The following is a 27,823-nucleotide window of genomic DNA, read 5'->3' as shown; positions in this document are numbered from 1 at the left end:
TCTGAATCTCCCTCTCCCTGTTCGCTCAGTGATCTCGGAGTTGGGTGGTTTGCGCGGACCCGCAATATAAGGACTGGCTGTGAGTTTGCTCGGCAGATGCTGGCACCCAGCGGCTGTGGTACTGACCGCCGCTCACTCTCCACATTGCTCAGGGTAAGCTGCTGGGAATGAGAGGGAGGAGGGGGCTGACTGAAAGGGAGAAGAGTTATTGGGAGAAGCTCGGAGGAGAGAAAGGCGATATAACAATGATGTACACACGAAGCAAGTGATCTGAGGGGGAAAACAACCATATTTCACACAGCGAGTGAGGGCAGCATTGGCACTAGATAATAGGGTCGGACTGGATAATAGGGTCGGACTGGATAATAGGGTCGGACTGGATATTAGGACTGGGCTGGATAATAGGGTCGGACTGGATAATAGGGCCGGACTGGATAATAGGGCCGGACTGGATAATATGGTCGGACTGGATAATAGGGTCGGACTGGATAATAGGGCCGGACTGGATAATAGGGCCGGACTGGATAATAGGGTCGGACTGGATATTTGGACCGGGCTGGATAATAGGGCCGGATTGGATAATAGGGCCGGACTGGATATTAGGACCGGGCTGGATATTAGGACCGGACTGGACATTAGGACCGGACTGGATATTAGGACCGGACTGGATATTAGGACCGGGCTGGATAATAGGGCCGGACTGGATAATAGGGTCGGACTGGATAATAGGGTCGGACTGGATATTAGGACCGGGCTGGATAATAGGGTCGGACTGGATATTAGGACCGGACTGGATAATAGGGTCGGACTGGATATTAGGACCGTGCTGGATAATAGGGTCGGTCTGGATATTAGGACCGGGCTGGATAATAGGGCCCGACTGGATAATAGGGTCGGACTGGATATTAGGACCGGACTGGATATTAGGACCGGGCTGGATAATAGGGCTGGACTGGATAATAGGGTCGGACTGGATATTAGGACCGGGCTGGATAATAGGGCCGGACTGGATATTAGGACCGGGCTGGATAATAGGGTCGGACTGGATAATAGGGTCGGACTGGATAATAGGACCGGTTTAGTTATTGGAACCGGATTAGATAATAAAACCAGACTGGGTCGATAGTAGAATGGCCTCCTTCCACATTTGAATGATTCTGTGATAATGATAACAATAAGGAACTTCGGGAACACAGCTCCTGTCCCGCCTGAAAGGTGCTCCGTTTGTGCAATGGGCTGTGTCCATTTTGAATACAGCCAGGATGCTGTTCCTAAAGGGAGCGAGCGTCAGTCTGTCTGGGGAGGTTCAGGGGAGAAACATTGGCCTGGACTGGAACACGGGGAGCTCTGCTTGGGACAGGGGGGGGGGGTGGGAGGGGGCAGAGAGAGAGAGATTGACTCCGTTCTGTCGGTATTTAGACCGGGCGGGGAGACTGTTGCTCCTCTGAAGCGGACACAGCAGCTTCCCGAGTGAAGAGAGCTGGGGTTGGTGCTTGGGATCAGCTCGCTGTATCGAGTTGAGTTGATTTGTACAGAGAAGGAGGAGGCCACGCTGTTCCCGAGGTGAGTGGAGTTCACTCCGGACCTGCTTTCAGTTTTCACAAGCAGCCCAAGTGAATGAAGTGCTTTTCACCGGAAGGACGTTTACCTTTCGGTAGAGACCTTCTTTGGGATCAGATGTGCAAAGCAACGTGTGAGGGAACTCCCTCAGTCCTTCAACGCATCACACCGGCCAGCTCTAAGAGTGGGATGCTCTCTGTGTGTGAGGGGCTCATTCCTTCACGCACACGTCTCTAATTACTGAGCTGATATTGAAAGGCAGGCACGGAGCAGCGAGACGATCCGAGTGGACTTTTCAGATCAGTTTTCTTGTTCCTAGTTCTCTTCGTGGAAGCCAATTTCCTTGTGAGAAGTTTGAATCTACGAAATATCACCAGTAAGTGCTGGAAACTCGCCTGAACAGAGTATACTGCAAATATACTGTAACCTTGGAAGGGGAGAGAGGGCCGGTTATGTCAAAGAATTTTCCCAAGAACTCTGAGAGGAAAGCCTGCTGAGGACAAACAGCCCTGTAAAGGAGAAATAACTGAAAACCATTCAATGATTTACCATCGATGAAACTTTAATGAATCACAATTTTAACAATTTACTTGCTTTAAGGTAGCCTGTGTCCTTACAGTGCATGCAGCTGTTTGAGAGCAGCTCCATATGTACATTGTAGCGTTTTGGTTTTTAGTGCTTCAGTGATGTATTTAGACAATGTGAAAGCCAACATCAGAGCTTGCAAGCTGGATCACAATACAGAGCGACTCCTTGGGTAGACCCAAGTGGAGGATGATGTCTGTTAACGAACAACTGACATTTCACCAGAACAAAATTTCAGGACAAACTAGTGCAACACAACATCAAGCCAATGGCTTCATCCACCCACTCAACACTGACTTCATACTGAGTATTTCTAATTGGTTCTGCTAATTGTAACTTGCTCTATTGTTTTGCTCGCAGAGCGCTTTAGGGAATATCTCCGGGACACCCGCACCAATCAACCCCACCACCCCGTGGCCCAACATTTCAACTCCCCCTCCCACTCTGCCGAGGACATGCAGGTCCTGGGGCCTCTTCCGCCGTCACTCCCTCATTACCCGACACCTGGAGGAAGAATGCCTCATCTTCTGCCTTGGAACCCCAGGGTATCAATGTGGACTTCACCAGTTTCCTCATTTCCCCTCCCCCCACCTTACCTCAGTTCCAATCTTCCAGCTCAGCACTGTCCTCATGACCTGTTCTACCTGCCAATCTCCCCTCCCACCTATCCGCTCCACCCTCCTCTCTGACCTATCACCTTATTCTCCACCCCCATTCACCTATTGTACTCTTGGCTACCTTCTCCCCAGCCCTACCCCCCTCCCATTTATCTCTCCACCGTGGAGGCTCCCTGCCTTCATTCCTGATGAAAGGCTTTTGCCCAAAACATCAATTTTCGCATGTTGCTTGACCTGCTGTGCTTTTCCAGCACCACTCCATTGTAGATACAGGACACAATATCAGCCCTGACTATAAACCAGGTTGCTTTTTAAAAAAAAAAATCAATTTTGCTGAACACCATTTTGACAAAGTGTCAGAAGAATCCATTGGGTTACAATGCTCTAAGAAATCTATAATGATTGTCCAAAGTTTAAAAATCACACAACCCTAGGTTATAGTCCAACAGGTTTAATTGGAAGTACTAGCTTTCGGAACGCCACTCCTTTCCACCTGATGAAGAAGCAGCGCTCTGAAAGCTAGTGCTTCCAATTTGCACACTCCAGTCCAAAACCGGCATCTCTAAATAATGATGATTGTCGGCATTGTAAGGAAGGTAGATTTAAGAAATGACAGAAATAGAGAAGCATTTTGCACAAGAATAGTCAGGGATTACTCCTTGATGTGGATTGTTGAGGTAAAATCCTTTCTGATGGTGAAACATGCTTTTTTAAAAAAAAGTGTACTCTCGAAATAGAGTTCCTAAAGGATTGCTCTGGTGGTGGTTTAACCTGAGGGTCACCACACCTCAGGTGAGGACTGAGATGAGAAGGAGAGTCATTCTTGGTAATTTCAGCCAAAGTGAGAATTGAATCCATGCTGTTGGCATCACTCTATATTGCAATCCAGCCAACTGAGTGAACCAGCAACCCCTATTGAGAATTTACAGACAAATTGTTGCCCCCATATAATTAAATGAACAGCCTCTGTTTTTGTGAGTCAGTCAATTTGTGAGTATATTTGGTTCAGAAATCTCTTTGTGTTTCAGATTCCTCTCAAGCTGCTACCATGTGGGGGCCGTTCCTGTTGCTGTTGATCACTTCCATTTGTTTAACCAAAAGAATTCAAGCTGTCCAATGGGGTAGATGTGAACATGTGGAAGTGCAAAAGAATTTTAGTCTTGATCAGGTTTGTCCTGTTAATTCTTTAGTTGCCTGGCAATTCCATTTTGTGTAAGGAAATAAATTATGCAGATGCCAAAGGATCAATAAAAGATCTTTTGCCAAAGGGATTGGTCAGTTCAATGGATTTTCGGACCATCTGCTCAACTTTATCGACAGGGATCCAAAGCAAAATCAGTTTATGTTCTTACATCTGAACTCATATGGTTTCTCATTTAGCACAAACAGAGCTTATAATACATAACATTAGTACTTCAAAATAAATGTCTTTGAGTGTGGAAGTCACCACTGAACCCATCAATAATCAAAGCAGAAAATGCTGGAAATACTCGGCAGGTTAGGCAGTATCTGTGAAGAGAAACAGAGTTAACCTCTTGGTCATTGATGATCCTTCTGAAATTTCTGATGAAGGGTTAACACTGATCCAAAAAGTTACCTATTTGTCTCAACAAATACTTTCTGATAATCACATTAAATCTATATCTGTGGTGAGTCAGTTTCAGAAATTGTTGCCACTAATATATTATTTCAGTGTAATGTCCTTTAAAGTAACTTGCCAAATACAGGAAATATATTCATTTGTTCAAATCATTTTAATGGATAATTCTGCTGAACAATCATGTTATATTAATTGTAACTATTCACGTGAAACTATCATGTAAAATACACCAGCATTTTAATGGGAATAGGGTACTCATTGAATATAGCAGTTCTAATATTGGGCTAGTTACAGACCATAAGAGTAGGGGAAATTTATCTTTGTTTTACTTTGGTAAATATCAAACAACTTGGATTATAATTTAAAGATTTAATTTAGAAACATCTTCCTAAATATTTGGAAATTAGTGTTAATGTTAAGTGCTGTCCTGTGGGTTCCAGCAGCACACATTGTTTATTGCTGAAACTATATTAAGTATTTGTTCGGCCACAGTTAGAATTTCATGTGCAGTCCTGGAATCCACATAATAGGAGGGATGTGATTGCACTGGAGAGAGTACAACGATGATTTACCTGAATGTTGTCAGGGCTGGAGAGTTTTGGTTATGAGGAGAGATTGGATAGACTAGGCTTGTTTTCCTTGGCGCAGAGGAGACTGAGGGGGGACATTATAGAGATGTATAAAATTATGAGGATCACATGAGGGTAGGGTAGACAGGAAAGAATTTTACCCTTGGCAGAAGAATCAATGACTGGGAGTCACAGATTTAAGGTAACAGGCAGGAGGTTCAGAAGAGATGTGAGGAAAATCTTTTAACTCCGAAGCTAGTGGGAATCTGGAACTCACTGCCTGCAAGGATGATAGAGACAGAAACCCTCATACAATTTCCAAGGGTTTAGATGTGCACTTGCAATGCCATGGCAGACAAGGCGATAGGCTAAGTGTTGGAAAATGTGATTTGTAAAATTCTCTTGTGGGATGTGGGTGGAGGCTCGAAGGGCTAAATGGCCTATTCCTGCTTGTATTTCCTGTGTTTCCATGTAGGACCTGTTCCAAGGATGGTGGAACTGTTCAATGAAGAGAGTTTGGGGAAACAGGGCCTGTTTTTGGAAGAGTTTCAGAAAATGAGGGATGATCTTATTAAAACATACAGAATGCTTAAAAGGATAGTGTTAGTCTGGGAGATGTGAGCAAGAAGTGTCTCCAAATCTGTGTATGGGTGTTAGGTGTGGGAATCTAGAACCAGAGGAAAAACGTTTTAAATTAAGGGGGACCAAACTGTTAAGAATTATCTTTATCTCGAGGATTGTGAATCTTTGGAATTCTCTAACCAAGAAAGCTGACAAAGCTCAGTCTTTGACAATGTTTAAGATAAAGATTGATAGATTGCTAAATATTTAAATGGTCTTAGGGATGGTAGGAGAAAACATTTATTGAAGTGTTTGATCAACAGCTTTTGCCTTGATTGAAGAGCATGTTCCAATTTAGAAGATCATGTTTGAAATATACTTATTTAAAAAATAAATGAATGAACCTCATTAGAATAGTTAGGTATTTGTTTTTGACTGGCAGAGACTCAAGTGATTAGCACTGCTGCCTCACAGTGCCAGAGACCCGGGTTCAATTCCTGACTCAGGCAATTGACTGTATGGAGTTTGCATATTCTCCCCGTGTCTGCGTGGGTTTCCTCCGGGTGCTCCAGTTTCCTCCCACAGTCCAAAGATGTGCATGTCAGGTGAATTGGCCATGCTAAATTGCCTGTAGTGTTAGGTGAAAGGGTAGTTGTAGGGGAATGGTTCTGGGTGGGTTGTTGTTTGGAGGGTTGGTGTGGACTTGTTGGGCCGAAGGGCCTGTTTCACACTGTAAGTAATCTAATCTAAATCTCTTTTTATCATTCTCTGCTGACCACTGAAACTTGCAGCTAATGCAAAGGCAGCTACCAATTTGCACCATTTCCAAGAATGCCTTCATATTCATTCAGAAGAGACATAGAGATCTACAGCATGGTAAACGGCCCTTCAGCCCATTGAGTCTCTGCCAGTCAAAAACAAATACCTAACTATTCTAATGAGGTGATTGTGACAGCCCTTGACACCAAGGCCGCATTGGACTGAGGATCCCTAGCAAGGAGCCTGAGCAAAACTGGAGTTGTGGAGTCACAGAGATGTACAGCTTTGAAACAGACCCTTCAAACCAGTCTGTCCATACCAACCAGATATCCTAAATTAATCTACCAGTATTTGGTCCATATCCCTCTAAACCCTTCCTGTTCATATATCTATCCAGATGCCTTTTAAATGTTGTAATTGTATTAGCCTCAACCACTTCCTCTGGCAGCACATTCTATACATGCACCACCTCTGTGTGAAAATGTGTCCCTTAGGTCCCCTTTAAGTTTATCCCCTCTCACTTTAAACTATGTCCTTTTTTTTTTGGGCTTGCTCACCCCGGGAAAAAGACCGTGTCTGTTTACCCTATCCATGTCACTCATGATTTTATAGATCCCTATAAGGTCACCCCTCAGCCTCCGACAATCCAGGGAAAACAGCCCCAGTCTATTCAGTCTCTCCCTATAGCTCAAATCCTCCAACCCGAGCAACATCCTTGTAAATCTTTTCTGAAATCTTTCAAGTTTCACAACATCCTTCCTATAGCAGGGAGATCAAAATTGCAGACAGTATTCCAATAACGGGAATCGGGGGAAAACTCTCCACTGGTTGAAGCCATACCTGGCACGTGGGAAGATGGTTGGACATCATTCATCTTAGCTATAGGACATCTCCGCAGGAATTCCTTCGGGTAGTATTCAAGGCTCAACCATCTTCAGCTGCTTCATCAATAACCTTCTCAATTTCTGTTATTCTTTGTTTCAGATCTTCATTCATACAGCTCATTGTTTTATTGTGATAAAACTGAGTTCACTAATATTCATTATTTGATGTGCTAAACTATCCTTTCACTTGACATCTCTCATTGCAATGGGTCCAGCAAGATTAACCAGAAAAATGTTCAAGGGTTCATGTAGAACAGTGGTAGTGTCCTGATGCCTGGACAGTAAGGACTGGATGCAAATCTGACCTGCTTTGGAGGTGTGTAATAACATCTCTGAATTGTTTAATTAGAAAATAAGTTAATAAAGAAAGGTATTGAGCACCCAATTAAGTACTTGCTGTTCTGCGTCCAACTTTGAGTTTTTTTAGAGTATGGCCGGTCCACCCAGTGGAAGATGGGCTGGTCTGGGCGGGCCTCGGCTAGATCCAGGTCCTCCTCTCTCCCAATAAAAGTACTGTTGTGATACTGGAGATCTGAAATAAAAAAAAAACAGAACATTCTGGAGAAACTCAGCAGGTCTGGCAGCATCTGTGGACAGAGAAGCAGAGTTAACTTTTTTAAAAATCAAATATGACTCGTATTCAGAAATGTCTCCTCTCCCATTCTTTTATGTGCTGCTGTCTGTCTCCGGACCCTCCTCTCTGCTGTTCTCCCAGGGCCCCTTGTTCTCTCCCAGCCTTTTATCATGCCAACCAAATAATATCCACTACCTTCCCCTACAGGGCAACTGTTTCATTTATCTTTGGTTTTTGCAACTCTGTACATAAAAATGTTGCATGATTTTAAAACATGATGGCTGCCTATTAATCCAACAACAGTTTTAAAAAAAATAAAAACAGCTGTTATGTTAGTAAATGTTCCTGTATTCTAGACCTTCCATTTCTGTGCTGTTCCTATTTTGAGTAGTTCATGTAAAGGTGCCTCTGTCTCCCCCTGACAATCTGACAAAGGATTGTCCCACAGAAGAATAAACTGCCTACTCTCATTCGGATGTTATGCTATGCATTTAAGTGTTTCCACTTTAATTTGCGTTGTTCAGCAATTGAAATCCCATAAATATGGAAGCCAGTGATCCATAAGTGATGCTCATTTTCTCCTTGATACCTTCATTTTCATGAAATCTTCTGGCCTTTTGACCCAAACCACACGTTGTTCTCTAATATTGAAGAGACAGAGGTACGGCATTGATCAAGTCGACATTGGTGAGGTCTAGCGATGGTTCAGAATGGCGAGAGCGGCGGTGGAAGCGAAATGATGCCGATGAGAACAGCCTTTCATTGCAGAGGCGCTGCCAAGGGACTCTGACCTGGTCATCAGGCCCCCTACTCCATGGCGGAGCATTTAACAAGAAGCACTGTAAACTCAAACACTTTTTCTTTATTTATTCATTTTTCTGCCTTTATGTTTTTGTGTAATTTTCTGTTTTAAGACAGCGCCAGAGAATGGTTACACTCTACAACACTTTCCATTGTATTTTGTACCGAAATACAAGTGACAATAAAGAAATGAAATCAAGACCTACTTGCACTTTTCTGCTAATGAAGCTTTGCAATTATCTCCCAGGAGGAATTACAAGGAACACGAAGTACATTTTTATTTTCTGGTAAATCTGAGGAATTGAGATTTGGTCACTGGTGCATGGAGAATCATGTTTACAGAATCATGATATACACCACCCCAAAAGTGTTTAACTTCATGGTGATCTTGTGAAAATGTGTTGCAAGTATCGATTTAATTCCCATCTACAGCATTTGGTCCTCAATGAATTATGCACATAATTAATAAGCTAATACACTTGTTTTTATTTTACAGTATATGGGAACATGGTATGAAATCGAGCGACTTTATAATGTCACTGAAAACCACAGATGTATTTCTGAAACAATATCCTCGGCCTACAATGGGCTAAAAACCGTATATGAGATTATCACTTTGATTACGTAAGTTCTATTGTAAATGCTGTGTGTGTGTGTTCAGATTTGTGTGTGTTCTATTTGTGCACACGCGAGACACTAAAATGATTGTCATGACATCCTTATTAAAATTTAGCGACCATAATACTCCAAATAAAGGGAGAGCGAAAACTATTTTGGTACAGCAGAATAGGGCATTACTGTTGCTTTCCAAATGGCCGTATGATCACTCATTGATTAGAACCATGAAAATTTGGAATGGTGCCAAGTGTAGCAATGGCTTAGGGGAGCATAAAATTGAACAAATTTGAAAGGATTGGATTATAGAAAGATGGGAATGAAGTACATCATTTGTTTTTCCTATTTGTGCACTTAATTGCAGACTTAAAAATCTTCTTCCAGATCGCTAAGGAGAAAGATTAAGAAGATGTTGCAATATCTGTGACAACAAACTGGGTCTGTTCAGCACTGCAGCAGCTGCTGTTTCTGCTGTACCAGCCTGATCTTCCTATCTCAGGTGTGGATAAAATGGCATTTTCTTAACTGGCCTGCACTTGACTGCAGCCACCATGAAACAGGTTTTAGTGAAGCATCACTGGATACTGATCCCAGTAAATGATAATCCCATCAAGTAATCCCTGATACCTATTTGACTGACTGTGCTAATTACTTTCATTCAATGTAGAAATCAGCACCACAATGTTGGCCCAATGGCCAACCAATTGATTAAACATTTTTCCTGTCTCCAATGATGATAAGCAGTTATGTAAGTAAGCTCTTACACAGGAAGTAAAATAACTTTAATTATATCAAATTATAATAAGGAAGAAAGTTGCCTGACTAGACCAATATGTGACGGTGTTTATCTACCACACATACAGCCATCTTAATCCTTTTGGGAAAGCAAATCTTAGCAGGACTTATACACTTAATGGTAAGGTCATAGGGAGTCTTGATGAACAAAGAGACCTTGGAGTGCAGGTTCATAGCTCCTTGAAAGTGGAGTCGCAGGTAGATAGGATAGTGAAGAAAGCATTTGGTATGCTTTCCTTTATTGGTCAGAGTATTGATTACAGGAGTTGGGAGGTCATGTTGCCGCTGTACAGGACATTGGTTGTTGGAATATTGTGTGCAATTCCGGTCTTCTTCCTATCGGAAAGATGGTGTGAAACTTGAAAGGGTTCAGAAAAGATTTACAAAGATGTTGCCAGGGTTGGAGGATCTGAGCTACAGGGAGAGGCTGAACAGGCTGGGGCTGTTTTCCCTAGAGTGTTGGAGGCTGAGGGGAGACCTTATAGAAGTTTACAAAATTATGAGGGGCATGGATAAGATAAATAGACAAAGTCTTTTCCCTGGGGTGGGGGAGTCCAGAACTAGAGGGCATAGGTTTAGGGTGAGAGGGGAAAGATATAAAAGAGACCTAAGAGGCAACATGAATGGAATGAGCTGCCAGAGGATGTGGTGGAGGCTGGTACAATTGCAACATTTAAGAGGCATTTGGATGGGTATATGAATAGGGAGGGTTTGCAGGGATATGGGCCAGGCATTGACAGGTGGGACCAGATTGGGTTGGGATATCTGACCGTTTGGATGGGTTGGACCGAAGGGTCTGTTTCCATGTTATACATCTCTATGACTCTATCTATTTAAACTATTGTTCAAAGGTGATACGTGTGTAGATACCTTGTGCAATTCCAACCATTAAGTCAGTCTGATTGACAGGCAGAACATCTTTCTGTAAAGGGTGTGAAAGATGTCATAGGGGTTTTGATTGTGGAGATGGTAGTGTTCTGTTGGATCCAATGGTAGTCCGGGAGTATCAGCGAGGGCCCACTGGTGGATGAAGGCCCAGGGGAGCAGATGATGTTTGAGGGCCTCTGGAAGTGATATGGAAAACAGACAGATCAAGGACATTCTTGTTGGTGTGCGAGCAATATTGCCAAGGCACCTGCCATATGAACTGAGCAAGCTGTGGTTCTTTTAAGTTAGAGTCATAGAAATGTACAGCATGGAAATAGACCTTTCGGTCTAACCTGTCCATGCCAACCAGATATCCTAACCTAATCTAGTCCCATTTGCCAGCAGTTGGCCCATATCTCTATAAATCCTCCCTATTCATATACCAATCCAGATGCTTTTTAAATGCTGCAATTGTACAAGCCTCCACCACTTCCTCTGACAGCTCATTCCATACATGCACCACCTTCTGTGTGCAAAAGTTGTCCCTTAGGTCTCTTTTATATCTTTCCCCTGTTTATATCTTAAACCTATGCCTTCTAGTTCTGGATTCCCCTCCCTCAGGGAAAAGATCTTGTCTATTTATCCTATCCATGCCCCTCATGATTTTAGAAACCTCTGTATGGTCCTCCCTCTACCTCCAACGCTCCAGAGAAAACAACCCTAGCTTATTCAACCTCACCCTATAGCTCAAATCCTCCCACCCTGGCAACATCCTTGTAAATCTTTTCTGAACCCTTTCAAGTTTCACAACATCCCTCCAGCTGAAAAACTCTGTACAGGAGACCAGAATTGGCCATGATATTCCAAAAGTGGCCCAACCCATGTCCTGTATAGTTGCAACATTACTTCCCAACTCCTATACTCAATACTCTGACCAATAAAGGAAAAAATACCAACACCTTCTTCACTATCCTATCTACCTGTGACTCTACTTTCGAGGAACTATGAACATGCACTTCAAGGACTCTTTTTCAGCAACACTCCTTAAGACCTTACCATTAACTGTATAAGTCCTGCTATGATTTGGCTTTCCAAAATGCACTTATCTAAATTAAACTCCATCTGCTAATCCTCAGCTCATTGGCCCATCTGATCAAGATTCTGTTATACTGTGAGGTAACCTTCTTCGCTGTCCACTACACCTCCAATTTTGGTGTCATCTTCAAACTTACTAACTATACCTCCTGTGTTCACATCCAAATTATATATCTAAATGACAAAAAATAGTGGACCCAGCACCGACCCTTGTGGCACTCCACTGGTCATAGGCCTCCAGTCTGAAAAGCAACTGTCCACCACCACCACCACCCTCAGTCTTCTACCTTCAGTCCTTGCCATTCCAAATACATCTAAAGCCTGTCCCTCAGGATTCCCTCCGACAACTTGCCTGCCACCAATGTTAGGCTTACCGGTCTATAGTTTCCTGGCTTTTCCTTATCATCTTTCTTAAATAGTGGTACCATGTTAGCCAACCTTCAGTCTTCTGGCACCTCACCTGTGACTATCGATGATACAAATATCTCAGCAAGGCCCAGCAATCAGTTCCCTAGCTTCCCACAGAGTTCTAGGGTACACCTGAACAGGTGCTCGGGACCTATACACTTTTACGTGTTTCAAGACATTCAGCACTTCCTCCTCTGTAATATGGACATTTTTCAAGACGTCACCATCTATTTCTCCACATTCTATATCTTCCATGTCCTTCTCCACAATAAACACTGATGCAGAGTTACTTGTGGCCTTGGAAACCCTGCTGCTTGTGGTTAAAAAGAACATAAGTGTAAATGAAGGCTGCAGTCTCATTAAAAGACTTAAGTGATTGGGATGTTACATTTGGAAATCAAGACAGCTGCCAACCAATGAATGCTTCAAATACAGTGTGATGTTGCAAACCTGATGTTAAATGCACATGAAATTAAGCATGGGCTGAAGGGAAATAATTTTAGAATAAATGAGCTTGCTGCAAGCAAATTGACTCGAACGTTACACCAGCCACACCATAAGGTGTTTGGCAGCAGACGTTAGGCGAGTGTCGACCGACTGTGCTTCCACTAGCATTGGTGAAAAAGTTAGAAAGACAAGGGCTAATTACTTTTAGGATACCCTAAATTCATCAAATGAAAATGCCATGTTTCATATTTGTTTTCTATTCTAACCTCTGAAATGACTCCAGCTCATTTGTTTTTGAGAATTCAGCCCATGGATTCCACACCTTAGATACATATGTAGGACATAGCAGCAAGAGTAGGCCATTTGCCCCTTCGGTCCTGCTTCACTGTTCAATATGATCATGTCTGATCTGGTTGTAGTCTCAGCTCCACTCTGCTGTTTGGATGCCGTAATCATTGTCTCCCTGGTTTATGAAAAAAATTGTTATAGAATCAAAACTTGACTCTTCCTGATAAGGATAAATGCCATTGGAGCTGCCACTGGAGACTCCTTCTTTACCTGTCACAATCCCAGCAGAATTCACTCTTGTCCACCTTGCATCTTCGCACTGCCATGTAAAAGATCTCACTATACAGTAGAACACAATGTAAACGACCTGTGCTCCTTGAAAGGAGGAAAAGAGGTTTGTATTGGCAAGCTCTGCTTCTGTGTCAGGCCCAGACCTTGCGGATGAAGACCTCAGTCTCTGTTGAGACCTATAGTTGAATTATATGTTCTGATCTTCAGGGGACTCCTCACTTTTCTACCACTTGTGGTCTTGTTGTCATGTCTTCACTGCAGCACTTCTCACATTTCCTCAGATGGTGTGATTTCCTTCATGTGAAATGAACCCAGGCAAATAAGCTGGAAATTCACAGAAGTTATAAATGGAATCAGGCCATCAGTTTAACCCAGTTACCTTGATGTTCATTCACCCTTCTTGTGAGCAAATGGTTCCTATGATTTTTATCCACTCACTTCTCATCTCTCTTCAACATTTTCTTCATCTGTCAAATATAATCTTGAATATTCACTTAACCTTACACCTGGACTTAATTTCACTGCCACACAATAAAGTGTGTTAAAGTTACAGCTTTTTTAAAAGACATTTCGTGGTTTATCTTGGAATCTTCCTCATTGCTTTTGACCATCAACACTGGAAGTGGTCTGCTTCCATCAACTTTGTTCCAAACTTTCCTAATTTTAATGGTGTCTTGCATATTTTCCAGTGCCCCAGCGTATCAAATCTTACTTTCTTATGTTCTCCTTTATTATTTTCACAATAATATTTGCAGCCATCTTTGCCCTTAACCTTCAATTTACATTGTTTTCTGATCTCTATTCATCTATGTCATTTGAAAGCTACAAGCAGGTTCCTTTTTTTTTTGAATGGAGTGTATTTAAGCTCTGGAGAAAGTGAGAGTTGCAGATGCTGACATCAGAGTGGAAAAGTGTGCTGCTGGAAAAGTTGAATTTATTGTTATGTGTACTGAGGCACAGTGAAAAGCTCTGCCTGTATTGCTAGCAAGACAAAGCTTTTCACTGTGCCCCGGTACACATGACTAGAAATTCAATTCAATTCAATTCAAAAGCACAGCTGATCAGACAGCATCCATTCTCGAAACGCCGACTCTCCTGCTTCTTGAAAGCTGCCTGATCAGATGTGCTTTTACATAGAACATAGAACAGAAAATTACAGCGCAGTACAGTCCCTTTGGCCCTCCTTGTTGTACCAACCTGTGAAATTAATCTGATGCCCATCTAACCTACACTGTTTCATTATTATCCATATGTATGTCCAATGCCCATTTAAATGCCTTTAACGTCGCGAGTCTACTACTGTTGCAGGCAGGCCGTTCTATGCCCCTACTAATCTCTGAGTAAAGAAAGTACCCCGATATCTGTCCTAAATCTATTACCCCTCAATTAAAAGCTATGTCCCCTTCATGTTAACCTTCACCATCTGAGGTAAAAGGCTCTCACTGTCCATCCTATCTAATCCTCTGATTATCTTATGCGTCTCGATTAAGTCACCTCTCAACCTTCTTCTCTGCAATGAAAACAGCCTCAAATCCCTCAGCTTTTCCTTGTAAGACCTTCCCTCCATACCAGGCAACATCCGAGCAAATCTCCTCTGAACCCTTTCCAAAGCTTCCACATTCTTCCTATAATGCAGTGACCAGAATTGTGTGCAATACTCCAGATGTGAGTTTACCAGTGTTTTGTACAGCTGAAGCATGACATTGTGGCTCTGAAACTTAATCCCCCTAGCAATAAACGCCAGCACACCATATGCCTTCTTAACAATCCTATCAACCTGGGTGGCAACATTCAGGGATTTATGCATCTGCACACCGAGATCTCTCTGTTCATCTACACTGCCAAGAATTTACCATTAGCCCTGCATTCCTGTTACCTCTTCTGAAGGGAACTACCTCACACTTTTCTGCATTAAACTCCATTTGCCACCTCTCAACCCAGCTCTGCATCTTATCTATGTCTCTCTGTAACCCACAAAATCCTTCGGCACTATCCACAACTCTTCCTACCTTAGTGTCATCTGCAAATTTACTAACCAGTCCTTTTACGCCCACATCCAGATAAGAATGATGGACAGCAGTGGCTCCAAAGCAGATCCTTACAGCACACCACTGGAACTGAGCTCCAGGATGAACATTTCCCATCAACCACCCTCTGTCTTCTTTCAGCTAACCAATTTCTGATCCAAATGGCTAAATCACCTTCAATCCAGAAACTCTGTATTTTGTGCAATAGCCTACCATGTGGAATCTTATCAAATGCCTTACTGAAGTCCATGTATGCCACATGAACTGCTTTACCTTCACCCACCTGTTTTGTCACTTTTTCGAAGAACTCAATAAGGTTAGTTAGGCATGACCTACCCTCACAAAACCATGTTGACTATTCCAAATCAAATGATTCCTTTCCAGATGATTATAAATCCTTTATTTTATAATATTTTCCAACACCTTACCCACAACCAAAGCTCATTGGCCTATAATTATCAGGGTTGTCCCGACTCCTTTTCTTAAACAAGGGAAAAACATTTTCTATCCTCCAGTGTCTGGCACTACTCCTGTTGACAATAATCACATAAAGATCGATGCCAAAGGCTCTGCAATGTCCTCTTTGGCTTCCCAGAGAATCCAAGGATAAATCCCATCCGGCCCAGAAGTCTTACCTATTTTCAGATTTTCTAAAATCGCTTAAACCTCCTCTTTGTCAGCCGCAATCCCATCTAATCTTGTAGCCTGTATTTCCATATTCTCACTAACATTGCCCTTTTCCAACATGAATACTGATTAAAAAGTGTTCATTAAGCACTTCCCCTATGTCCTCAGATTCCACACACAACTTCCCACTACTGTCTTTGATTGGCCCTAATCTTACTCTTTTATTCCTGATATACCTGTAGAAGGCCTCAGCGTTTTCCTTGATCCTATCTACCAACAACTTCTCATGTCCCCTCCTGGCTCTTTTTTGCCTTCTCTTTAGATCTTTTCTGGCTAACATAAAACTCAAGCCCCCTAACTCAGCCTTCACATCTCATCCTCACGTAAGCCTTCTTCTTTCTCTTGACAAGAGCTTCAACTTCTTTAGTAAACTGTGGCTCCCTCTCTCGACAACTATCTCCTTACCTGCTAGGTAAACACTTACTAGGCACCCGTAGTAGCTGTCCCTTGAATAAGCTCCACATTTCAAGTGTGTCCTTTCCCCTGCAGTTTCCTTCCCCCTCCTATGCATCCTAAATCTTGCCTAGTCACATCACATTTGCCTTTCCCCCATTATTCCTCTTTCCCTGTGGGATATACCTATTCCTGCCCATTACTATTGTAAACATAACCGAATTGTGGTCACTATCGGCAAAGTGCTCACTTACCTTCAAATCTAATACCTGGTCAGGTATTCAGCAGTATCAAATCCAATTTGGCATCGCCCATTGTTGGCCTGACTACATACTGTGTCAGAAAACCCTCCTGCACACATTGAACAAAAACGGATCCATCTAAGCTACTTGAACAATAGCATTCCCAGTCAATGTTGGGGAAGTTAAAGTCCCCCATAACAACTACCCTGTTATTCTCGCTCCTATTGAGAATCATCTTTTCTCTCCTTTCCTCTACGTCCCTGAACAATTCGGAGGCCTATAGAAAACTCCCAACAGTGTGACCTCTCCTTTCCTGTTTCGAACCTCAGCCCAAACTACCTCAGTGATGAGTCCTCAAACATTATCTCATCTGCTTAATACTACCCTTGATTAACAATGCCAAAGCCACCCCTCTTTGCCATCTTCTCTGTTCTTACTGAAAAACTAAATTCTGGAACTTGCAAAAACCATTCCTGTCCTGCTCTATCCATGTCTCTGAAATGGCCACAACATCAAAATCCCAGGTACCATTCCATGCTGCAAGTTCACCCACCTTATCCCAGATACTCCTGGCATTGAATTACACACATTTCAAACCAACATCCTGATTGCTGGTGTCCTCTCTGTAAACCTATCCCTAACCTCACTAGCCTCAACCTCCTGTACACTGGAACTACAATTCAGGTCCCATCTCCCTGCTGCATTAGTTTAAACATCCCCGAACAGCATTAGCAAATACCCCCCCAGAATTTTGGTACAGCTCTGATTCACGTGAAGACCATCCTGTTTGTAGAGGTCTCACCTTCCACAGAAAGAGCTCTAATTATCCAAAAAATGAAAGCCCTCCCTCCTGCACCATCCCTGCAGCCATGTGTTCAGCCCCGCTCTCTCCCTGTTCCTCATTTCACTAGCACATGGCGCGGGCAACAAACCAGAGAAAGCAACTCTGTTTGTTCTAGCTCTAAGCTTCCATCCTAGATCCCTGAATTTTAGCCTTAGATTCTCACCTTTCTTCCTACCTATGTCATTATTGCCGATGTGGACCACAACTTGGGGCTGCTTCCCCTCTCCCTCAAGGATCCCGAAAACATGAGACATCGTGAACCCTGGTACTTGGGAGGCAACGCACCAAACATGAGTCTCTCTTGTTCCCACAAAACCTCCTATCTGTCCCTCTAACTATGAGACATCAATGACTAAAGCTCTGCTCCTCTTCCCCCTTCCCCTCTGAGCAACAGGGACAGACACTGTGCCAGAGACCTGTGCCCCATTGCTTACCCCTGGTAAGTCATCCCCTCCCCCAACAGTATCCAAAACGGTATTCATGTTGTTGAGGGGAACCACCACAGGAGACCCCCTGCACTGCCTGCCAGTTCCCTTTCCATCTCCTGACTGTAACCCATTTACTTTCTTCGCGTGGCTATGGAGTAACTACCTCCCTGTACCTCCTCTCAATATCCCCCCTCTGCCTCCCAAATGATCCAGTAGCACACTTTTTGACTCTGTGTTTAAGGTATGTCTTCTGTAAGAATGTATAAATGTATTATTGCTCAGTGGTCCTGTGCACAAATCTCTCAGTTTTCCACAAACTTGTCGAATTGAATTTGTGTTCTGGTGTTTGTACTTGCATTATCTGTCTGTCCTTGGATCTTCATTTAACCGTGGTCTCTGCTCACATTTCAATTGCTCTATTTCACTCATGCATCTGATTTCTTTCATATTTTATTGTTGGATTCAGCAATGTGTACACCCAAATGATAAATATCCTCAGTTTTGATCAATAAATAAATATTTAAAGAGTCACAGAAAAGAATTATTTTCATACTTAGCTCACAAATCTGGCAGCAAATTTCCTCCTCATAATATGGAGAGACCGCTTAGTCTCCAACCACATTAAAACAGTATCCTCTCATTGATAACATCAAGCCTTTCTGGTGTATGTTGTGGTTGATGTGAAGGGGTACATTGGAGATCCATCTCGCTGGAAATCAGCTGTGAACAAGTGAGGCAAAAGTGAGGACTGGAGATGCTGGAGATCAGAGTCTAGATTAGAGTGGTGCTGGAAAAGCACAGCAGGTCAGGCAGCATATGAGGAGCAGGAAAATCGATGTTTTGGGCAAAAGCCCTTCATCAAGAATTTCTGATGAAGGGTTTGTGAACAAGTGAGTCAGTCCTATCACTACTACCTCTTCACTTCAGATGAATTCATGACAGAAGTATAGGATTTGTCTTTATATATACAAAGCTTTTCTCCTTTTTGCAGGAAGGGTAATGAGGTGACTGCACACACTGCAGAATTAATTCCACCTGACAAGACAGCCAAAGATCAATCAAAACTAATCTACAGACTTGGTAAGTTTTTTTTTTAAAGTTATTTATCTTTCATGTGGTTTGGGCAGTATTTAATAATCATCTCTAGAAAATGTGGTAATGAACAACCTTCTTGAACTAGTCATAGAGTGTAGATAGATCCACTGTGCTGTTAGGAAGGGAGTTCCAGGGTTTTGACATAGTAACAGTGAAGGAATTGTGATATTGTTCCAAGTTGGGATGGTGTGTGGCTTGAAGCTGAACTTGCAGATAACAGTGTTCGCAAGTATCCACAGCCCTTGTCCTTCTATTTGGCAGAAGTTGTGGGTTTGGAGGGCTTTTAGTTAATTAGAGGAGGAAGGTTTCAGAAGGGAATGTATGTTGGTTTACCAAGCAAAAGGAAATAACAGAACTGCAAGCAATAATTTTTATAGTGGTACTCAAAATGGAATAGGAAAGGGCAGAGCATACAAGCAAATAAGATCAAAGGAAGAACATTGTTGTAAAAGCAAAATTAATAGCTCTTTACATAAATATATATGTATTCATAAAAATAAACGAATTAACAGTACAGTAGGGATTGATGAGCATGACTTTATAGCATTTTTAAATTCATGGTTAATCTGAAATAAGTGTGAACGCAAGAAATGACCTTGCATTGGATAATGTAACATCCATATGGGTGGTGATAGAAAATAACAAGAGGAGGAAGATATTGGTGGGAATAGTTTATAGGCCCCCCCTAATAGTGACTGTTAGGACACAGAACAGCACTGGAACAGCCCTTCAGCCCAACATGTCTATGTTGACCAAGATGCCATTCTAAAGTAATCTCATCTGCCTGTGTATGGGCCATATCCCTCCATTCCCTTCCTGTTCATGTGTCTGCCCAAATGTCTTAGATGTTGCTATCATAAATATAAGAAAACCAATAAATTAGAATATGAGGGCATATAAAAAAAGACAGTACATTGAACCTGGGTGAATTTAATCTTCATGTATATTGGGATTATCTAATTGGCAAAGGCAGCCACAAGGAATAATAAATAAACTGTTTCTGGAATGGTTTCCCAGAAAATTATGTTGTGGATCCAACAAGGAATCATGGATCTCAGAGGAAAAGATCCCCTGGGAACAGTAACCACAACATGGTAGAATTTAGCATGCAGTTTGAGAGTGAGAAACCTGAGTCAGAATCAACGGTGCTAAATATAAATAAAGATAATTACAAAGAGATGAGGGCACAGTTGGCTGGAGTGGACTGGCAAAAGAGTTCAGCAAAAAAGATGGTTGGGGAACAATGGCAGACATTTGAAAAAAGCATTCGGATTCACAGTAAAGGTAGTTCCCAGTTAGGAAGAAGGATTCCAGTGAAGATTTAAACTAACTATGCCAACTAAGGAAGTTAAGAATAGCACCAAATTGGAAGTAAAAACTTGTAATGTGGCAAAGATTAGTGACGAACCAAAGGATTTAGAAAGTCTTAAAAGGCAAAGAAAATAGTCAAAAGCAAAAAGAGGGAGAACATAAATTATGAAGGCAAACTAGCAACTAATAGAAAAATGGACAGTAAAAGATTATTTTTATGTATAAAAGAGAAGAAAGAGGACAATGTGAACACAGGTTATTCAGAGAACAAAGCTGAGAAATAACAAGGCAACCCAGAGAATGGCAGAAGAAATATTTTTTGTCAGTCTTCACAATGAAAGACACTAACAGCAGTCCAAAAAAACCTAAATAATCAAGTAAACAAATATCAAACTGGCATGAAATAAACACAAACCATTCATGAGAGAAAAAAATACAAGGAAAAACAATGCAGATTAAATTAAAAAGGAGGATATTTAAAGAACAAGCAATTGATGTAACACATTTAAATTTCCACATTGGCATTTGTTAAGATACAGCACACAAGTCAATTTTATAATATAAGACCCTTAAGAGTAGAATACTATCATAGATAGAGGATTAACTAACTAATAGAAGTCAAAGTGTTGGAATAAAGGGGACATTTTCAGCATGACAACTGTAATGAGTGGAGTGCTGCAGGATCAGTGCCACAATTTTTATCAATATTGTATTAATGACCTGGATGATGGAAGTAAATATTCTATTGCAAAATTTGCAGATATCACATGAATAAGTGTACTTATAAGGAGCGACGATGAGACAAGGGGTGTACACTGGTCAAGTCAGTGGACAGAAACTTGACAGATGGATTATAAACGATGAAAGTATGACATTGTGCACTTTCTCAGGAAGATGAGAAAAGCTGAATATTATTTTATTGGGAAAAGGCAACAGAGAGTTATAACAAAAAAGGATTTCAGAATCCTAATGCACGTATCACATAAAGCTAAAATCCAATTTCAACAGTAAAAGGAAAGGCAAATGGAGTATTGGTTTTATTTCAAAGGGAATGGAGCATAAAAATAGGGATATCTTGCTGAAGCTATAAAAAGCAAGAGTCACCTGAGTCATGAGCTAATTGGCACAAAGTTAAGAAGATGTAAAAAGTAAAGATTGGTGTGGGAAAAGTAGGTTCAAATTCATAAAACATTGGCACCAGGGTTGGGGAAGATAGGGAGCTGTTCCAAAGTGATGGGCTCGACCTGAATCATTCTGGGACCAGAATCTAGGTGAAGCATAAGATTAGGTCTGTAAACGAAATAGTTGGAGGGAGTGGTTGTTGTTCAGTTGCTTTATATTCCAGACTTACTAATCAAGTTTAAATTCTACCGGCTGCAATGGTGGGACTTGAACATCTCTTCAAAGAGAGTGCATCTTCACCACTGACATTGCCATAATCCCACTGTCTCATCCTTTACAGACTATTGCTGCTTTCCACTTTCAACATGCAGGATCATTGCCTGGAGAAAAAAATATTTTGCTTTTACAGAAGAATTTACTCTCTAGAGGTTATGGTTTTCTTTTAAAAAAACATTTTGCATTTAAAAAGCATTGATAAGATAGCATGTAAAAGGCTGGTTAACAAAATTGAGGCTCGTGAAATTAAGGGTCACTATCAAGTTGGATAAAAAAATCTGGCTCAGGGATTTAAGCAGCAAGTTATGATGACTGGGCATATTTCAGGCAGGAAGATCAGGTAGTGGTGTTTCCCATCAGCCAGTGTTAGTACCACCATTCTGTGTTGTTGTGAAGAAATGCCTTGGATCATGGAATGGAGGGAAATTTCAAATTTTGCTCATGTTCCAAAATATGAAGGAGTGTCAAAAAGTGAAAATGATACAAATTGCTTGCAATGAAATATAGAGAATGGGTGAAGAAGTTGCACGTGGAATTTAGTGCAGAGAAGTGTGAGGTGATGTATTTTGGCAGGAGTAGTAGGAAGAGGCAAGAGACTTAACACCAGTATTATAAAGAGTTTACAGGAGCAGGGGTGCTGCAAGTTCAAGTCTATTGATCTTTGAAAATGTCAGAACATATTCAGGGAATGGATAACAAAAATTACAGTTTAGAATGGATATGAATATGAAGGGGATTTACCCTCAATAGTCCCATATACAGGGGAATTTAGTTACAAGGTTAAGTTGGAAAATGTGGTGTTGTTCTCATTGAACAATGGAAATGGTGGGAAGGTGTGTTAGAAGTGCACAAGGTTATGACAGACCAAAATAAGATAGTCAAATGACAAACTGTTTCTAGGTGACATAGATGGACATCTAATCAAGAGATTCAAGGAAATATAAGAAAGAACCTTTGTATGCAGTGAGTTATACAGACCTGGGGTTCACTATCTGTGAAAGTGGTGGAAATGGGAACAATCAATGATTTCAGAAAGGAAATTGGATTGGCTGAAGGACGTGAACTTTTAGAGTTACACGAATTGAATCGTGACTCAGGATTGCCTGAATTGCTTCGGAACAATCAACATGGATTGAAGATTCTAATAGCCTCCTCCTGTGTTATTAGTCATTTGTCACTCAACAATCTTTTCTTCCTATGATCCTCCTTGAGGACACTTTGTTAAAGGTAATGGATAAATACAACTTGTTGTTGGTTGATTATCATTGAAATTAAAATCTTTCACAATAAAGTGCAAATTTCTATTTTATTCTACTTTTTAAAAAAAATCAATGCAAAGTTTGTAGCTTGTGATTAATTTTTATTATCTTCACTCCACAGAACAAATAATGCAAGAGCCTTTAGGTACGTTTTAAAAAGCATAATTCCTCGATTAATAAGTATGTTATACAATAACAAACAAAATTTGATCCTATTTTAAATGTAATACAAGGTTCAGTGTTTTGACTACTGATTATGTTTTTCTAGTAACTCCTGCTGATTGTTTCTCAGTATGTTGGCAGTGGTTAAAAACTTGGTTAATTTCTGAGTTTGGCATTTGTTGGGGATAAAGCTGGTAAATAATTTCCACTAAAATTTTCAAACATATAAATTGATGTTGGGTCTTTACTGAAAAAGCAAGCTTCCTGAATAAACTCTGCTGCTAGCCAATAACTAACATAAGATATTTTCCACATCATGTCCAGTGGTGGAACATTACTCATGTCACAACAGCCATTAAGGACGAATACAAGTATAGAGTGCAGAATCACTGACATCACAAGATGGAGCAGTGTATAAAACCAAAGACTTCTGGGAGGTTTATATTTTTAAATACTTTAATGTGTGGGTAAAAAAAGTCATTAGACTTTTGAAATATCATTTAGGAATACATCATTTAGAAAAAGACATATTTCACCAAAACGTCTTATCATGTACTCATCAGGACGTTCGCAAGAATATCGTTATGAAGGAGAACAACATTGAATGCTGTGTGGGAAGAGAGTGTTGATTGGTGCATTTTAATGACAATGTATATTTGTCAACTAGTTAGCACTGTCTTCTCAAAAAGAATGCAGGGAACCTCGATTATCTGAAGGACATGGGTAGAAAGTATTTCATTCAATTGATAGAATGCCGGATAACAGTTAGCCAACCATCGGGACCTTGCCACCTTAATTGGATAATCTGAAATTCATTTAATCGAATGCTAGAAATTGAGGTCAGTCCTATTCACATTGGGGTTCTTGTGAATGTCCAGTAAGTGTAAGACAGAAAGCTTTGACAAAATCTGTCCTTTTACAGCAACACTGATTCTTCAATCTTAAATCAAAAACCTCCAAGGGATGTAAACTCCAGTAGTGACTGATTTGCCTCCGATTTGTGACATTGGATAGAGATTTTATTTTACATTATGCCGTTGTTGGTGTAGGTCTGTGCTCACTAAACAGAATAGAATGAATAAACTTGAATAGAATGAATAAAATACAACAAAATCCCCAGTGTGGAAACAGGGCATTTGGCCAAAAGAGATCACACCAACCATCCGAAGAACATCCCACCCAGACCATCCCCTACCCTATCCCAGTAACCCTGCATTTCCCATGGCTAATCCACCTCACCTACACATCACTGAACATTGTGGGCAATTTAGCATGGCCAATTCATCTAACATGCACCTCTTTTCACTGTGGGAGGGAACCAGTGCATCCAGCAGAAACCCTCACAGGCAGAGGGAGAACATGATAACTCCACACGAACAGTCGCCTGAAGGTGGAATCAAACATGGTCCCTGGTGATTTAAAGCAGCAGTGCTAACCATTCAGGCCTTGTGTCAGCAGTGGGTGTTGCAAACAATAAGTGTGAACTGTGATAGGGTTTTAACAACGTGGCTCTGAGTCTTTGATTAGAATGCTAAGGCAGCACAGCTTCCCACAGGAGAGTAGAATGACCATTGTCTGTGTTAGGTGGTATGTTCTTGCTAGTTGAGCAGGCCTCACTTACATAGAACAATACAGCACAGAACAGACCCTTCGGCCCTCGATATTGTGCCAATCTGTGAACTATTCTCAGCTACACTATCCCAAAATCATCCATGTACTTATCTAAGGATTGTTTAAATCTCCCTAATGTGGCGGAGTGGACTACATTAGCAGGTAGGGCATTCCACACCCTTACCACTGGTTTTGAACATAATTTCAGTCTCAACAGGCAAATTGAGGTGGTCTTTCAAACGTTATTCATCTCAGCAAGCTAGCTATTTGCATTTACAGTAATAAGAATTACAAAGATGTTGCCAGGGTTGGAGGACTTGAGCTACAGGGAGAGGCTGAATAATCTGGGTATGTTTTCCCTGGAGCATTGGAGGTTGAGGGGTGACTTTATAGACTTTTATAAAATCATGAGCGGTATGGATAGGGTAAATAGACAGGGTCTTTTCCCTGGGGAGGGGGAGTCCAGAACTAGAGTGCGTAGGTTTAGGGTGAGAGGGGAAAATTTCAAAGGGATCTAAGGGGCAAACTTTTCATGCAGAGAGTGGTGCATATATGGAATGAGCTGCCAGAGGAAGTAGTGGAGGCTGGTACAACTACAACATTTAAAAGGCGTCTAGATTGATATATGAATAGGATGGGTTTAGAGGGATAGGGGCCAAGTGCTGGCAAATGGGAATAGATTAATTTAGGATATCTGGTCAGCATGGATGAGATGTGCTGACGGGTCTGTTTCTGTGCTTATATCTCTATGACCCTGTGACACTAATTAAGTTCAGAAAACTGCTAAACTGATCCTGTCTGACAAAATTAAATTTTTTGAAAAGGTGACTAAACATATGGATGTGGGTCATGTAGTTGATGTGGTCTCCATTGACTTTATTAAGGCCTTTGTCAGAGTGTCACATGGAAGGCTGGTCCAATAGGGCGGCACGGTTGTACAGTGGTTAGCACTGCTGCCTCACAGCGCCAAAACCTGGGTTCAATTTCCACCTCAGGTGACTGTCTGTGTGGAGTTTGCACATTCTCCCTGTGTTTGCGTGGGTTCCCTCCGGGTGCTCCAGTTTCCTCCCACAGTCCAAAGATGTGCAGGTCAGGTGAATTGGCCATGCTAAATGCCCATAGGGATAAATGTAGAGGAATGGGTCTGGGTGGGTTGCTCTTCGGAGGATCGGTGTGGACTTGTTGGGCCGAAGGGCCTGTTTCCACACTAAGTAATCTAATCTTTAAAAAAAGGTAAGAGCCCATGAGATCTGAGGCAATTTGGCAAGTGGATCCAAAATTGGCTTGCAGGTAGAAGGTAAAGGGGTGATGGTGAAGGGTTTTATTTTTGTGACTGGACGCTTGTCACAAGTGGTAATACCACAGAGATTATTACTGGGACCTTTGCTGCTTGTTATTTACACTACTGACTTGGATGTGCATAGATAAGTTTGAATGAGAGAAGTTGGTGGTGTTGTTGATTGTGAGGAGGATGGTCTCAGGCTCCAGTCTGATATTGATCACCTGGTAATCAGCAGAGCAATGGACAGATGAAATTTAGTTCTGATAAGTGTGAGATGATGCATTTTGAGAGATGCAATAAGAGAAGGATTACACAATGAGTGATAGCTCTCTAGGGAATAATGGATAACAAAGCAATATTGGTGCACAAGTCACTGATCCTGAAGGTGTCAACAAAGGTGACAGAGTGATGAAGAAGGCATATGGGATGATTGCCTTCATTAGCTTGGGTTTATATTATAAGAGTAAGGAATATTTGTTATAATTTTAACAAACATTGGGTAAGCCACAGATTCTGATCATTACACTATTGAAAGAATGGGATTGCACTGGACAGGGTGTAGAGGAGATTCACCTGGATGTTGCCCGAGAAGGAAAATCTCAGTTAGGAGGAGAGCTTATATAGGCAGGGTTTTATCCTTGGAGCAGAGGAGGCTGAGAGGATGATGTGATTGAAGTACAGTATACAAAATTATGAGAGGCATAGACAGAGTAGATCATGAAAATCTTTTCTTCATAGCAGATGTGTCTAAGATCAGAGAACCAAAGTTTAAAATGAGGTGTAAGTGATTAAGAAATTACCTGAAGATCGCCAAAGATACAGTTCACCATAAGTTCTGTAAAACCAAAGGTGTCAATGCTCGCTTACCGGGGCAATGGGATGGTGCTAAGATGTGGTCCTGCACTCTGACAGTAGCAAGATAAGCCACAATCAACCAGTGGAGATATTTATCACGTGATTGTTGGAAATGCTATGTTTAGTCTGTCTGAATTTCTTTTCCAAATATTGCACTTAATTTGATTAACTAATGAGGCAGCCAAAAAAACCCAACTGCTGGTTTTATCATAGATTAATATTCTGTACTCTTTTATTTCAGATGATAAAGCTTTTGATTACTGGGTGTTAGACACTGACTATACAAGTTACTCTCTGGTATTCTCCTGTGTATCATTCCTTGGCATAACACACACCCATTATGCCTGGATTCTTTCAAGAGAACGACAGCTGTCAGCAAATACCACACAGTACCTGCATGATGTTCTGGAAAAATATAAGATTAAAACTCATGATCTTGTGAAAATTAATCAAGAAGATTGCACATAAGAGCTAATCAGAATACATATAAAAGATTGTAACCTGCGTCAAAATGCACTTAATTTTAGTTTACTCCATTTTAGTTTAAACTGGAGTTAGCAAAACTGAAATTATATGATATCTGCTACAGTTGCTGTGTTTGACTATGAATGGAGTCATCTTCATCAAATCTGATTGTGACATTTCAATCAATATTTTCTGCTCCCAATCATTTTATGAGATAGAAAAATCATGGACTGGCAATAAATAAGCAGAAAATATGATTTTGAGCTCAATGACTTTAATGTTTGACCTCCGAATTATATTTTTGCTATTCTTATGTTATTCAATTAAATACTATGCAATACTTAGAACTTTGATTAGTTTGGGATTGGTACAGTTACTTGGCTTTGTGCACTACAAGAGTATCAGACATCTATTACACCGAGTGCTTTATGGGCAATAAAAATGAGAA

The 27,823-nt window shown here is 41.3% G+C and overlaps 1 protein-coding gene across 4 annotated transcripts; it reads left to right on the top strand.

The window, feature by feature from the left end:
- Window positions 1-27,823, top strand: LOC122556329 (apolipoprotein D-like). Of its 4 annotated transcripts, none has more exons than XM_043702959.2 (6): window positions 1-153; window positions 3,791-3,930; window positions 9,007-9,134; window positions 18,929-19,017; window positions 23,122-23,145; window positions 27,152-27,823. In XM_043702959.2, the coding sequence occupies exons 2-6, from the start codon at window positions 3,811-3,813 to the stop codon at window positions 27,376-27,378; spliced, it is 588 nt and encodes a 195-aa protein (XP_043558894.2). In that variant the 5' UTR covers window positions 1-153; window positions 3,791-3,810; the 3' UTR covers window positions 27,379-27,823. The 4 variants fall into 4 exon arrangements, with proteins under 4 accessions (XP_043558894.2, XP_043558895.2, XP_087849362.1 ...); XM_043702960.2 differs by lacking the exon at window positions 1-153 and adding an exon at window positions 1,512-1,563; XM_087993236.1 differs by lacking the exon at window positions 1-153 and adding an exon at window positions 1,917-1,936.

This window comes from Chiloscyllium plagiosum, unplaced genomic scaffold (genome assembly GCF_037043375.1).
Source record: "Chiloscyllium plagiosum isolate Xiang-an unplaced genomic scaffold, Cpla_swu_hap1 HiC_scaffold_13, whole genome shotgun sequence".
NCBI classification, from domain to species: Eukaryota; Metazoa; Chordata; class Chondrichthyes; order Orectolobiformes; family Hemiscylliidae; genus Chiloscyllium; species Chiloscyllium plagiosum.
Note: the sequence above shows the minus strand (reverse complement) of the source record. Positions and strands in the feature narration are given on the sequence as shown.